Source organism: Echeneis naucrates, chromosome 21 (genome assembly GCF_900963305.1).
Source record: "Echeneis naucrates chromosome 21, fEcheNa1.1, whole genome shotgun sequence".
Classification (NCBI taxonomy): domain Eukaryota; kingdom Metazoa; phylum Chordata; class Actinopteri; order Carangiformes; family Echeneidae; genus Echeneis; species Echeneis naucrates.
Genome location: NC_042531.1, coordinates 8,420,606 through 8,434,616, shown reverse-complemented (window position 1 = coordinate 8,434,616; position 14,011 = coordinate 8,420,606). Strand labels below are relative to the sequence as shown.

Genomic DNA, 14,011 nt, shown 5'->3' with positions numbered 1-14,011 from the left:
TCTTGAAAGCTGTGTGTTTATTATGACTTGGTCCGAATTGAACCCCAATATCATGTAGCACATAAAGCAAATGTTTTATTATTATTATTTTAGTATTTATCAATGAAACTAGAATGTTTAGTCCATCCTTGTACCTTGGGCTGCATCATTTTTTATACAATGATGTTAATTAATGTAAAGATATGCTCTAATTCATTATGCAAGCATATTTGCACTTCTGACTAAAAGGTACTAACTGTAGAGCCATTTACTTCTTTCACCATGAAGAACTCTTTTGTGGTTCAGTCATCTCAGCTGTTACTGTATTTCGCCATCTCCTCTTGGACACAGTTTGAGAACAGATTTGCAAATAAATCAGGCTCTTCAACACCTTCAGTAAGAATCTTCTCCATCTCTGTCATCCACTCCTTCTCTAGCTTCATCATGCCTTCTTTGATCCCCTTTCCCTTGTCCTAGTAACAAACAAAACAACCAAAACAAAACAGCTTTAATTTATGAATACATTTGCTGAAGGCCAAATCAAATTACAAATTATGGTAAAGTTCATCATCGAATTAAACCATTAAACCTTGTAAGTGTCAATGATGGCAGCCACCGGTTCGTGCTTGACAAACAATTCGTGTTTGCGGTCAGGTTTGCTCTGGAAGCGGGGTTTCTTCTTTACAGGGTCATCCGGACCATAACTCGGTGAAGTCGTCGCCTTCAGATCGTTGGCGTGCTCCACAAAGATGAACGGCTTGAAAACAGACCTGTCAAACAAATTACTTCATGTCACCATAAACTCTAGTGAAAATAAATATGAAGGTTGGCTTTTAATTGAGATGAAGTTCTCTACCTTTCAGGGTCTGGCGTTGCTGTAAAATAGTGAACCCCTGGCAGAGCAGGATTAGTTGGGATTACAGATACCATGCTTCCTGTAGTCATGAACATCCCCTCCATGTTGATTCCACTATTTTTATCCCTCAGTATACCCATCATTGTCGCACCAGTGATATGGCCTTGAGTAAATAAAATCCACATGTGCATTAACATTGGTAGACATAAAGAAACATTTCGTTTCTGGTGCATTTCCACAGTGAAGTGAACAATAACTAACCATTGCTCTTTTCCAATAACGTCTTCCCCTCACAGTATCGGCTCCCAGAGGCTTCTATTCTGGCTGTGGTCATGAAGGAGTAGACTGTAGCAAAGTTAAACTCTGACTTTCCATTCCACCAGCCCTTGCTTCGTGCATATTCTCTCATCCCAGGATGTTCCTTGTCTATCTTAGTTGTTATGCCATACTGGTTGGAGATGTTGCGATATCCAGCTAAAAAAAGGGAACGTGTTTAAGCCATCAAAATGAAAACATACCACCACAGACATTGTTATGTCATTATAAAACAGCAAACGTTGCAGTGTTGTGTGTTAATAGAAAACTACCAGTACATAGTCTTGTGAGGCCATTTTAAGTGATCTCAATCATGACTGCAGTAACATAAAGAAAAAAGAAGGCAGCCCTTAAATGCAGAAAAGTGGAAGACTTAGAGGCTAGTGTATCTTAACTGATAATCTAATTTTAAAGCTGACTGTGTTAATGAGTCAGAATTAAAGTGACTTAAATCTGGTTATTAAAGAATTGTGACCAATACATGTACTGACTTGGGACATTTTAAAGGTGAAAACTAAACTTGGCAGTGCTCTCTGGTGGTCGTACGATGTAATGGCAACATTGTTTCTGAAGAACTGTTGCAGCATGAATGGAGCAGATACAGTATAATTTCTACTTTCTAACATGGTGCGTACATATAGCTTCTGGTTTGTTATGGTTTACACTTGCAATCCCCAAAAACGCAGCCTTAACAATGAACTGATTTCAGTGCAGGGCAGAATAAATATTTGCCCGTTCTTAATGCTTTTTTTCTGTAGGCCTTTCTTACCTTCAACTCTTTCTGCAGCCCAGTATTTCCCTGATGTTTCCAGCAGCCATGCCTCCTTCCTGTCTGAGATTAAGAAGCTGTTGTGGTAGGTGAAGCCACATTCATCCTCCATGCAAGATCCTCCCTGACCGTATTTCTCCAGCAGTTCAGTAATAACATTCACTGCTTTCTCAGCTGTGTCTGCTCTCTCGAGTCCAAGCCTGTGAAATTGCAGGGTAACAGAGTCATGTTTTGTCTATGAGTATTTCTCACAAATGTATTCAGAGGTGACAAAAACACACTAAAGAAAAAATTACACAAAATTGTTTCTGGCTGGCAATATATCATTAAATTTCCCTTTGCACCAGAAGATGAGCAAGTCACAGGTGCTTGTTTGTTTTCAGGGGGTTTACCTGACAAGATCCATGCCCAGAAGAGCCTCGTCACCATCTGCACTCTCTCTGCCCCACACCGCCTCATTCCCAATACACACTTGGTGCTCATTTGCACCCATCTCTGCCCCCCACAGCCAAGCTGGTTTGCTCAACACAACTGCATAAGTGTGGGCAACCTGCTCAATCTCTATGTAGGTACACTGACAGGAAAAAACAAAGCACAAGGGCAAAGTCTGTCACTGATTATTTACTGACTCATTCACCAGGGAGCATGCACAATGTAGGAAACTGGAATTTGGGGGGGACAATAGCGAGCTGTCTGTGCTACCTACCTCAACTTTCTCCTCCGGACTGTAGTCCCTGGCAGGGAAATAGAGCACTTCCTGGACTTCATCACACGGCCTGTCCGAGTTTTTTCCAAAGATGATGCGCTGTCCTTCAGAGGAGGGGGGCAGAGCCACAAATGTGTCACAGGAGGATGGGTGCATGTCCAGTAAAAAAAAAATAAAAAACCTACTGAGAGACTCAAAAGTTTAGTGACCTCACAGATACACAAACCCTGCTCTAATGGCAGGACACAAATAAACAACAAAGTCAGCTTAGCATTAAGCAACAATAACTCCCCGATTACATTTCAGAGCTAGCTGCTCACATTTAGAGCTAAAATGTTCAGTTTGACACGTGAAGCCATTTGGACAGAGCGCAATATTAAGTAATGTTGTGACAATTTTTTTTTTTAAAAAGGTAATCGTACCTGCCTGTGTGTTAGCGGACACAATCAGCCAAAGTTTCTATTCTCACGCCTGGTTGCACCACTGTGACACGGAAACACTGTGGTCACGTGATCACGCTGAAGTCCGTTTCATATTCGTCAAGAAGAGCCTCATAATCCCTTTCCCTCACACTTCTGTACGATATTAATTCAATTTCTTCCATTCCTACAGCCTTTAAAAAATTAATTTGTCATTTTATACAATACCTTAAAATTATTGTTGGCAATTTCATAATTAAACAATGTCGTTTTTGATTTACATTTTCCAAATCATGTATAAATCGCTGTGAAATTATGTACATGTTTTAAATGCTGTTTTAAATAAAAAAAATTAATAAAAATCCAATTTAATTTAATTTAAATAAAATTCTCTGGTGTCCGACCGGCGCCGCTCCTTAGATCCAACGGAGAACCATCTTCACGCCGGTTCATTTGTTTACATGCTGGAGTAGCTTCGCTAACGGAACCATTACCTCAAACTAGCTCTACGTTTTCCATTAACAGGGCGATAGAGGCGGTCAGCCATGGGGAAATCCTTTGCAAATTTCATGTGCAAGAAAGACTTTCACCCTGCGTCGAAGTCTAATATCAAGAAAGTGAGTACTCGTTTCACTCAGGACTGAAATAAAGCCGGTTAGCCTGTTAGCTAACCAGCTATGCTAACTTCGTGTTGCGCAGGTTGTCAGCCGTCAGAAGCTAGCATGACTTTTTTTATGAATACATTTTCACCTCAATCTAACGGCTTTATCCAAAATCAGATTTTAGATAAACCACCGAAAAGGAGGACGTCTGTCTCGGCATGTTTGAATGAAGCTGTGTTGGCTAATTTGTCAAGTTGATGTTACAACGTTCATGTCGTCTTTCTTAAGTTTTTATGTTTTTTTTTTTGTTTTGTTTTTTTTTTGAGGAAGAGACAAATTCACTGCCAATTTTCTTAACTAGACATCCTACATTTGTGTACTATAAATGTTACCCTCCTATTTTCTATTGTCGGAAACCTGAGCTGGCCTCTGTGCTACATAACCTGCAGTTGATGTAGTGTGTGCCAGTATTCAGCCTAAACATAATAGTTTATGTCCACGTAACTTTCTTTGCTGCCAGATGTAGATGCAAATAGGATTGCGGTCCTCTGATTCATCACTTATCAAGCTCGATATTGTGTAAACAGCTTGCAACGCATGCTATAATTCATATGAGAAATCACCTAGATTTATGTTTTCTTTTATCATTAATTTGCATCTTGCAACTGATAATTATTACTCTTTACCGATGAATGCTGCTGTGAACCCTTCAGATAATTGTATGGTTTAGAAAATATATAGCGGAAAAGTTGTTTTAATGGTCCACAGCAGATTCTGAAATCACAGGTTAAAGCTGTATTGTTCAACCTGAGCAGCTGAACCTAATAAAGTATGTATAGCGACTATCCTGTCCTCCTTTAGTCGTTCATGGTGAGGTGGGAGACTGTTTTCCTACGCGCTCTCTATTGAAACAATGTCCACACGTTTCCACTTTTGGGTGATGTTCCCGTTTATTGATCAGAAAAAAAAAGATAAGTTATTATACGGATGCAAAAATAAATAACGTTGGGATAATGATGAAAACCAAACAAAAGAAACCGGCTGCGTGTAAAAACGGCATGACCTTCCACCTCCAAACTCCTCCTCCATCACCAGCACCCGTGCTTATATAGAAAAATGGTATACTGCCACCTGTGAAGACCTGACCCAACACCGGAAGACAGACAAATAAATAAATGTGGCTCCTACAGTATGCCTCGAACAGTAGGGAAAACATGGGGTTTAATCCTTTTCGCTTTATTTCAGGTATGGATTGCAGAGCAGAAACTGACTTTCGAGAAGAAAAAACAAGAGGAACTTATGCAGGCATACCTGAAAGAACAGGACACGTACAACAACAGGTCATAACTATACAGGGTGATACCTTGTACCTGTCTATTTGAACAGTTAAATGCTTAGCTAATATAGGCTGAGCTATCTCAAAAGAAAGCCAGTGAACATTTTCTGGAGACTTCATCTAATTCCATGTGTTGTAAATATTGATAAACACTATGAAAACGATAACAATGATATTCATCACATTGGTTTTTGACCTCTAGGTTGTTGATGGGGGATGACCGTGTTAAAAATGGTCTCAATTTCATGTATGAGGCACCACCTGGAGCATCAAAAGGTAAATTATCTTTTAAGTCAAGACTCTGTGGTTACTACTACTGCTAAATACTATTACCAGTTTCAACATTTGCCCATAAGAAAAATAAAGGATTAACATGTTAATGTGTTTTTGTTTCATGACTGTCTTCTGTCTTGAAGAGGAAAAGAAAGAGGTGAAGTAGTGAAAACAATAATCTTAGTTAATGTTGGTTTTTGATCACTTATAACAAGAAATGGTTACATATTGCACTTCCCGATGAAATGTGCTTTTTTTGTCAGGAGGGGGAGGAAGAGTACAAATTTGAGTGGCAGAAGGGGGCTCCTCGTGAGAAGTATGTGCTCAATTTAATACGTAATGAAATTTTCTGGCATGTTGAATTTTCTTTTGGGATTTGTAGTATTTTTATCCCTAATTTTGTCACATAGGTATGCAAAAGATGACATGAATATTCGGGATCAACCATTTGGAATCCAGGTCTGTTATTATTTATATTTATTTTAAGAATATATACTCCACCAGAGCTTCCCAGACAGGGCTTTGATCTGAGGGGATCACCAATTGAATAAAATATTAGAATAAGAAACAAGAATTAAATGTACTATGTTTGAGAGCGGATATATATATATATATATATATATATATATATATATATATATATATATAATAATTCTGTGTTTTGTTTTTTCTGATTGCTTTCTTGTAACATTCATGTCTTTCAAATTCTGTGAGGGAAACAGTTAGAAAAGGAAAAATTACACTGTAGTGTTTTTACAATGCAAATTCACACTTAACCCCTGATAGATATGTTTTCATCGCTCAAGTTTGTAGAGTATATTATAAAATACAGCCCAATACAAGCTACACCTTACCTGCTGTCAAAAATAAATCCAGAGCTATTACTGTATATAAAGTGTGCTTATGTGAAATTATTATGCATTTCTCTCCAGTATTGAGATAATAGCAAGTGATGTCTGTTCTTGTTACCTTCAAAGGTGCGCAATGTGAGATGCATCAAATGCCACAAATGGGGCCATGTGAACACAGACAGAGAGTGTCCTCTCTTTGGGCTGTCGGGTATCAATGCCAGCTCTGTGGCATCAGAGGAGGCAGCAGGTAAAGTACATGCAATAACTGTGTATCATTTTAAATTTATCCCCTGCAGAGTTTTAGTTTTATGTGCAGCAACGTTTTCAATGTAAATAGGTAACTGCATTTGTTTTTCAATGTTAAAACTGTTAAATATTTTTATTTGAGCAGAGTAAGAAGGACTCAGAATATCTTTAATGCTTAATATTACTGGCCTTTAGGTTACCTTTTGTCTGTCACAGATATTGCAGCAGGTACACTTACTGTACCTCTCCTCAGGTTTCAGCTGGAGCTCACAGTCTTGAGCTGATTCTGAGTTCTGCAATCACTGAGTTGCGTAGTAAAGTAATAATATTTACCCTGGGAGAGTCCAGTCAGTGCATGGTGTTGATGGTGGAGTACTGTAATGGTCCCCCTCCTGCGCCAGAAGAAAAAAATGTAATTATTGTGTATTCTGATTCCTCTAACTGCTGCTTTGGCAGAGAATGATATTGTATGATTTGCTCAGCCGGAAGTGGAGTGAGTTGATTTGATGTCCCATTCTGTTAACAAAGCCGCCCCTGAAATTCCCACTGTGGAGATAGTGGTTGGCATGGGTTTGACATCAATGGGACTCTGAGGCTGTCATTTGTGCTAACAGGTCCGTCGATGCACCCCTCAGAGTTAATGGCGGAGATGCGAAACAGTGGGTTTGCCCTGAAAAAATGTGTCCTTGGTAGGAATGCTACTGTTTGTGATCCATCGCGGGTAATTGTCTGTCTCGTGCCCCCATCATTGTACACATAGGATGACATAGGAACACACACACACAAACACACACTGCCCTTCAGAGAGGAAAGACTAACTGTATCTATATCTATCATGTATAAATACTGCAAAGTGGACAGTTTTAAGAGCAAGAGAACAGATTTGACTATACTCATCTCCTCATATTTTTAAGTCTTATTATATTTAAGTCTTCAGCTTAGATTTGCTTTTGACATAGATGTTTCACTTTAGATTGTTGTTTTAATTTTAATGCAATTTTTAATTAGCTGTTTCCTTTTGTAGGAATATGTTGCCAGCGATGATGAAGATGATCCTGAGGTAGAATTTCTTAAGTCTTTATCGACCAAAGAAAAGCAGAAGCTTCTCAGGTAAAATATAGCAACTAATTCTCTAAAGCTTATTGGCATTGAACTGCGTTGAACCAAGATTTACCAGTAGTTTTTTATATGGTACAAATATTTTGAAGCTTCATATGTTGATACAGTAAACTAAAATTAAATACCTGCAAGGTGGTTTTAGGAATTATTAAATAATCTTAAATAATTGTAAAATTTGAGAACCTTGTATGTTTGTATGTGTGTAAATATAATATTTCTGCTGCCATACTTTTAATCCATCTTACATTTATATTCATGTTTTGATGCTATTTTATAGAAAGCTAGATCGACAGGAGAAGAAGGCGTCCAAGAAAAAGAAGAGCAAAAAACAAAAGAAGAAAAGCAAAAGAAAACATACAAAAAAGCATGAAAGTAGTGATAGCTCCACTGACTCCTCCAGCAGTAGCAGCAGTGATAGTGACTCAGAGTCAAACCGTCATGGCAAGTTCAAGAGCCAAAAGAGAAAGAAGAACAAGAAAAGGGATTCCTGTCGGGATAACAGCTCTGAGAGCGAGCATCAAGTCAAGAGTCAGAGAAAGGCCTCTTCTCACAGGAGCAGGTCACCGAGCCCTCACACAGGACAGAGGTGGCCTGAAGAGGAGTCCCGAGATTATAGGCAAACACAGACAGAGAGGGGAAGGAGCAGGAGTCGAAATCGTAGCCTGGAGAACAAGATCAAGTCTGGGGGAGGTCAAGAGAGAAAGAGGCACAACAGCAGGGACAGAGAGAGACCTAGCAGCTCCAAGTCTGGTTTGGAAAGAAGCAGGAGCTGCGAAAGAAGCAGGGAGGACAGAGGTAAAGACAGGCGTCGCAGTGGAAATGGTGAGAGGAACAGAAGTAGCACAGATGGAAGGAAAGGCAGAACAGCAGATGGGAGGAGCAGGAGCAGGGAAAGGGGGAAAGAAAGGGAGGGCAGAGGAAGAAGTAGGAGCAGGAGTAGGGAGAGAGGAGAGCGAAACCAAGACAGAGGTAAAAGACAGCGCTGACTGTTTTTGACTATTTTTTTAAGAGTTTCTTACCCCCTTACAATAACGTTGAACGGTTTCCTTGCTTTTTTTTTTTTTTGCGTGGTTACTGTGAAGTAAGTTCTCTTGGTAATCACACAGTCCCTTGATTTAAATATCAAACTCCAGCTATTGTGGATATGAGTCTCTTTTTCTTCCAGTAGAGGGAAGCAGTGGACAGAAAATATCTAGATGCATCTCATTTCTCTCCTGTGTTTTCTTGTACTGTATGAAAGGGTCTAAATTAATTGATTACCATTGGAAGCAATTTGCAGCAATGATCTGTTGATGGGAAAATGTTGGACTCATTTTCATGGTCAGTTGACTGCAAAAAAGAGCATTTCTGTTGCTGCGGGCTTTTTTTTATCCTCCTTCCCTCACTGTGCCCTTTTTGGGAGGATATATCGACATTGTCAGCTGTAATGCGGCAAAATCAGGACTTTTACTTTCTGATTAAATGTATAACGCTCTCAGTTTAATGCGTTTATTTGACATGGATGAAATAAAATGTCATCGCCTTGGATGAGAGTGAAATGAAGATGTGGATCTGTCCGTTGACTGATGATGATTGTAGACTCACTTAATTGTCTTTCTCTAGACTAGTGAAGGCGAATTGTTACACTTGCGCATAGGCCTAATATTTTATATGTGTGTATGTGTTATTTATTTATTTAAATTCCGACCGGTTACCTTTTACATAATATGTGCGTCCTACAAAGGTGATACGTTGCATCAAACTCAAACAAAATAAATAACCCACGAATTCTGCCCAAATAGCCAGCGTAAATACATAATATATCCAAGAATAAATAAGAGTAAAGCAAAGGAGTGACAGTGTGGAAATGAAGCAACGCTGTACGTTTTTCGTTTTTTTTTTTTTTATGGTGGGTGGTATTTAAAATTATATTATTTATAGTCTTAATTATGTGGAATTTAAAGGTATTATTATTCAATCTCCATCTGTATTTTAACTATAAATTGACCATTTTCTTCCTGTCATCTACAATTTTAGGCCTAATAATAAGATATATATATTTTTATTTACCTCGTCCTGTCACCAAAACTAAAAACAATCTAACAAAACAAAAAAAAAAAACACTATCGCTTATGTATAGGCTTATATATACAATAAAATTTTATCTCAATAAACAAATTCATTTGAATTGCTAAACGAGTTGTTAAAAAGCCTACATTTACAAACATATTTCTTTTGAAGTGTTGCTGCTCGTGTTTTGGCAATCTAATTTGATAGTTTTCACTATCTCGCCATTTCCTTGAAGCCGCTGTTGCACAAAAGGAAATGAAAATAATTTCCCTCCATTGCCTTCTGGTTAATTTAACATCCTCTTCAAAAAAAAAAAAAAACAGGGGGAAGAAGCGGGTGTCTGGATGAGATGCTTTTCCCTGACGTATTCCAAGTCCTGGACTCACGCTGTAATTATTCCCCGGCTTTTTCTCTGACAGTCGGACGCTGCACTGGCTGAGCACAAAGAAGTCAGAGAGCATCCTTGAACCCTTTCAATACGGGGCCACTGATATTCAAATAACTCGCAGGCACCATTTGTTTGCGCTGAGCAAGGACCATTTCAAATTCACCATTTGCATGTGACTCTTTGCCCCCTCTTTTTCTTAAGTTTAAAAAACTGTTTCCATAAAATCTATGTGGTTTCTGGCAAAAAAAAAAAAAAAGAGGCAGCCATATCCTTATTCTCAGTCTATCGATTGGTATGCAAATGAAAGCAGTCAATTTGGACAATTAGAATAAATATTCAGGGACCTTTGTCATCAAACCCCCTTGGAAACTCCCCCTCCCCGATAAAGTGAAACTGAACAAAAGATGTCTCGGAGATTAATTAGATATTTGATAAGACACGAATCCCTAATCGCAAATACAAGACACATGGGGCTGCGATGTGCTCCAAGTCATAATTAATACCATTTAACAAGATTTTCATTTAGGCATGAAATGTCTTTTCCGGGGCATTAAACATTGATTTATTCCATAGGGGGAAATAGTGAAAGTCACGGTATTATAGGTGATTTTAAGAAGCAAAAAAATGCCCACAACGTGTTTGAAATAAGTGTCCTAATTTTTTTCCATTTTAAAATGTTAACATAATCAAACAATATATATATATAAAATCTACATCACACAATTGCAGCCTTTTTTAAGATGTTTTAATTACGATAAAATGAAAGTCTTATACGTGTGACTTTTTACAGGTAAACATTTATATATATATATATATATATATATATTTTAGCAAAGAAATAAAATGATTAACCAAAGTTGAAAAAAGCTGTGTACATACATATCCACAAAGTGCGTCGAAAGTAAACTCCCTGATTTCCAGGATACCAACACGAATAAAACAATCATAGCCTAACATTTACAGGAAAATAACACATAGTTTAGTCGTCAATATACACGATGAAACTCGCACTGTCCAACCAAAGTTCAACAGGTTTCGCACACCCTTTAGCAGACATCCATTTCATTTTCAAGTTGTCCTTCAATTTCTTTTCCAAAGGCCCTACAGTAAATCTCTCTGCGGTTGCTTTAGATGGATTTACGGATGAAATACTCGTTACGCCTGTGGAGAATATATTTTTTAAGACTTTGCAATCGCTTCTTGAAATATGTTCTCCTGTATTGTCTGTCAGATAAGACCCGTTTTTTTTTTTCATTGCTGTGCAGTTTTGAATGTGGCTTGATTTGGGCTGCAGCCTCATTAGGGCTCGTCGTGTGGAGAGGGATCCTTAACACTGATTCTGGGGTTTACCCCCTCCAAAATAAGTTCTGGGGACTCGGACCTCGGGGTCTCCAGGTTGCTGGTGTCGGTGTCACTGTCGCTGCCCTTTTTGCCTCCTCCACCGGCCGTGTGCGTTTTGATGTGCTTGCTCAAGTGATCGCTCCGCATAAAGCGCTTGTTACACACCGGGCAAGCAAACCGTTTCTCGCCGGTGTGGGTGCGAAGGTGTCTCTGGAGCTCATCGGACCGAGTGAACCTTTTTCCACAGAAAAGCCAGTTGCAGACAAAAGGCCGCTCGCCGGTGTGCCACCTCAAGTGCGCCTTGAGGTGAGAGGTCTTTCCGTACACTTTACCGCAGCCGGGAATGTGGCAGCTGTGGAGTCCCTTTCTCCGCAGGCTGGCCCCGGCGGGTCCCAGCCGCTCAGCCTCCTGGCAGTTCGGACAGTCACATGTTGCTCTGCCGGAGTACCGCCTGGACGACCTGGAGGAGCTGCTTATTCCTGAACTGCCCCCAGAGATCATGGCGTTGGCGGCAGAAGCGTCTGTGTACGTGGGGATGACCGTTTTGAAGCCGTCCTGCGTTAACAGGTGCTGGCTGGTGGACAGTAGATGAGAGGCGGACGGGCTGATCCCAGTGGAGCTGAACGCCGAGTGGGTCAGCGAGGAGAAGTCCGGGTTGTAGCCACTCAGCTGGGAGTGGATGGCCTGCGGCGTCCCGGAGTGCAGCGAGGTCTGGAGGGTGCTGGCCGGATTTTGGACATCGAGCCACGACCCGGGGTTGGTGTGGACGTCCCACCACGAGGACGCTCCGTTGGCGACGTCGCCGGAGATGGTCGAGTGGAATCCGGATTTGTACCACGACTCGTACGGGTGCGCCATCCCGACCCGGGGGTACAGAGTCTCTGCTGACGTGTGGACTTTGGAGATAAAAGCCGACTGTCCAGACTCTTGGGACGTGACGCTGGCGGAGTTGGAAAACAGACCGCTGTACTCTGTGGAAAACGCAGACGAGGTCGGGGAGGTGGAGGCTAAGCAAAAGGCGCTGTTACCGGTGCCACTGGTCGGCGTTAGTCCTGTCGAAGCGCGGCTTGTTGCCACCGTGAACCCGGGCAGACTGGATCCCAAGTTGCAGCTGGATGAGGATCTTTTCCAGGGGTGAAATCCACCTTTTGAGAAAGCGCTGGAGTCAGGCAAAGTTGTAAGAGGACTGGTGTTACCGATTTTGTTGCAAGTTGCAGCCAGCATAGCTAGAGGTGTAGTTCCAAACCGTGGCTCTTCCTGAAAGGCACACAACAAGTTTGACTTAAAACAGGCGACGACGAATGTGACTGAAAGATGGAGGCTGAATCTGGATAACGGGACAGCAGACGACCGATCAAAAAAAAAATAAAATTAAACAATTAGATTAAAGCAGCTGTAAGTCCTCAAAGTCAAACCATAATTTGAACCGGGAGGGATATGAACATTTCAAACAAACCACCTGATATGAGCCGTAACAACGGCAGCAGAAAACAGTAGGACACCGCAAAGTTTGATCAGCTGTGTTTTGGTTCAGACACCACCAGGCTTTATCCGTTTATATATCTCATTTGTTTTTGTTTTTGTTTTTTTTTATAATAGGTCACTTCCGACACAGATTTTAACTAACTAACTCTAACTTCAACCCATGCAGGCAGAAATGAAAGCGTTTAGTTTTTTTGTTTTGTTTTGTTTTTTTGTTTTTTTTTTTTGGCTGTAGTTTACAATAACTTTTCGCATAACTTTTGCGCACAATTCCAAAGTCAGACTCACCCCAAGTATAGACGTAGCCATATCCAGGGTCTGCGCTGTGGTGAGGACGGTCGCGATGTCAATGCTGTAAGCCTACGGCTCCAGTTTGAGTCAGGCTCACCGTGTTTGACTCGGGTCACACGGTTTCTCTCTTGGCTCTCAGCTCTCAACACTACGTAGTTGTAGAGAGCGTGTTCTTTGAAGTACAGCTGGCGAGGACGCGCAGCCAATCTAATGGCTGCGTTCGTGGCCGGGCGATGAAGTCAGCCAATGAGAGACCCGACCGCAGACAGAAACCCCAAAAACCCCGCCGTCAATCATCTGTTGTGCAGCTACTGCTCAGACTGTCATACAAGACACGATTTGGTATGTTTTTTTTTTGTTGTTGTTTTTTTTTTTTGTAATGCACAGTTATTTTCATGTATTCTCTCTCGAAGACTGAATGTCTCCTTTCTTTGCAGAATTGAGTTCACAAGTCAGCTCTCCACCAGGTAAGCTTCTCACTCATTTCTAAGCGTTTGTGGATGGCGGTGACACGCTCGTCTGTGCAGATCCAGCTTTTTCCTTCTGATTTTCAATATTCAGATCATGCGCGACACGTCATAGAGAAATTGTTGTGAGTCCGGAGGATCCTGATCAGCGCGGGAGACGCTGCAGCTGCTGATGTCTTTATCCAAACAGCCCATACAGCCGGGGCATGCTGCGTGTTAGATAAGTCATAATGATCTTTTTTTTTTCTATCATGTCGTTTTCATTTTTTGAACACACTCTTGGCTATCTTGAAAAATCCCAGAGGGATGAAGTTTAGTGTTAAAAGTCCGGAAAGAGGCCTGACATCCCTCGCCGCGAACAAAACGCCTCGTCAAGCTGAAGAAAAGCGGATTGCGATTCATAAATTAGTATCACAGTTTCTTTTACTTCCAGCCGAGATCCGCGCCCGGTCGTGCACGTGCGCGCGTTCGCCCCCCCCCCCCCCCTCCGCACGCGCGCGGCCGCGCCTCGCCGCCCCCTCG

At 41.0% G+C, this 14,011-nt stretch overlaps 3 protein-coding genes across 4 annotated transcripts; 1 reads left to right on the top strand and 2 right to left on the bottom strand.

Moving 5' to 3' along the window:
- Positions 1 to 2: 2 nt before the first annotated feature.
- Positions 3 to 3,115, bottom strand: scrn3 (secernin 3). 2 transcript variants are annotated; one of them, XM_029530351.1, is made up of 8 exons: positions 3,048 to 3,115; positions 2,626 to 2,806; positions 2,312 to 2,493; positions 1,920 to 2,119; positions 1,097 to 1,309; positions 836 to 998; positions 569 to 749; positions 3 to 452 (listed from the first exon to the last, which is right to left on the bottom strand). In XM_029530351.1, the coding sequence occupies exons 2-8, from the start codon at positions 2,779 to 2,781 to the stop codon at positions 291 to 293; spliced, it is 1,257 nt and encodes a 418-aa protein (XP_029386211.1). In that variant the 5' UTR covers positions 2,782 to 2,806; positions 3,048 to 3,115; the 3' UTR covers positions 3 to 290. The 2 variants fall into 2 exon arrangements, with proteins under 2 accessions (XP_029386211.1, XP_029386212.1); XM_029530352.1 differs by having other exon boundaries at positions 3,052 to 3,114.
- A 390-nt stretch (positions 3,116 to 3,505) lies between these two features.
- On the top strand, positions 3,506 to 8,998 carry cirsr (corepressor of RBPJ and splicing regulator). The gene is made up of 10 exons (XM_029530513.1): positions 3,506 to 3,661; positions 4,892 to 4,986; positions 5,185 to 5,258; positions 5,399 to 5,412; positions 5,519 to 5,571; positions 5,666 to 5,714; positions 6,233 to 6,353; positions 6,967 to 7,073; positions 7,377 to 7,462; positions 7,749 to 8,998. Exons 1-10 carry the CDS (start codon positions 3,590 to 3,592, stop codon positions 8,455 to 8,457), a joined length of 1,380 nt encoding a protein of 459 aa, XP_029386373.1. The 5' UTR covers positions 3,506 to 3,589; the 3' UTR covers positions 8,458 to 8,998.
- Positions 8,999 to 11,207: 2,209 nt separating this feature from the next.
- On the bottom strand, positions 11,208 to 13,040 carry sp9 (sp9 transcription factor). The gene is made up of 2 exons (XM_029530895.1): positions 13,020 to 13,040; positions 11,208 to 12,506 (listed from the first exon to the last, which is right to left on the bottom strand). Exons 1-2 carry the CDS (start codon positions 13,038 to 13,040, stop codon positions 11,208 to 11,210), a joined length of 1,320 nt encoding a protein of 439 aa, XP_029386755.1.
- Between the last annotated feature and the right edge of the window lie 971 nt (positions 13,041 to 14,011).

What these genes read in the sequence shown, in the direction of transcription:
- cirsr (XM_029530513.1), top strand. Translation starts at nt 3,590, where the DNA reads ATGGGGAAATCCTTTGCAAATTTCATGTGCAAGAAAGACTTTCACCCT. An exon ending in AAGGGGGCTCCTCGTGAGAA is followed by an intron (nt 5,572 to 5,665) that starts GTATGTGCTCAA and finishes TTTGTCACATAG; the next exon opens with GTATGCAAAAGATGACATGA. An exon ending in GAAAAGCAGAAGCTTCTCAG is followed by an intron (nt 7,463 to 7,748) that starts GTAAAATATAGC and finishes GCTATTTTATAG; the next exon opens with AAAGCTAGATCGACAGGAGA.
- sp9 (XM_029530895.1), bottom strand. Translation starts at nt 13,040, where the DNA reads ATGGCTACGTCTATACTTGGG. An exon ending in TGGCTACGTCTATACTTGGG is followed by an intron (nt 12,507 to 13,019) that starts GTGAGTCTGACT and finishes TGTGCCTTTCAG; the next exon opens with GAAGAGCCACGGTTTGGAAC.
- scrn3 (XM_029530351.1), bottom strand. Translation starts at nt 2,781, where the DNA reads ATGCACCCATCCTCCTGTGACACATTTGTGGCTCTGCCCCCCTCCTCT. An exon ending in GTCCGGAGGAGAAAGTTGAG is followed by an intron (nt 2,494 to 2,625) that starts GTAGGTAGCACA and finishes TTTTCCTGTCAG; the next exon opens with TGTACCTACATAGAGATTGA. An exon ending in GTTATTGGAAAAGAGCAATG is followed by an intron (nt 999 to 1,096) that starts GTTAGTTATTGT and finishes TATTTACTCAAG; the next exon opens with GCCATATCACTGGTGCGACA.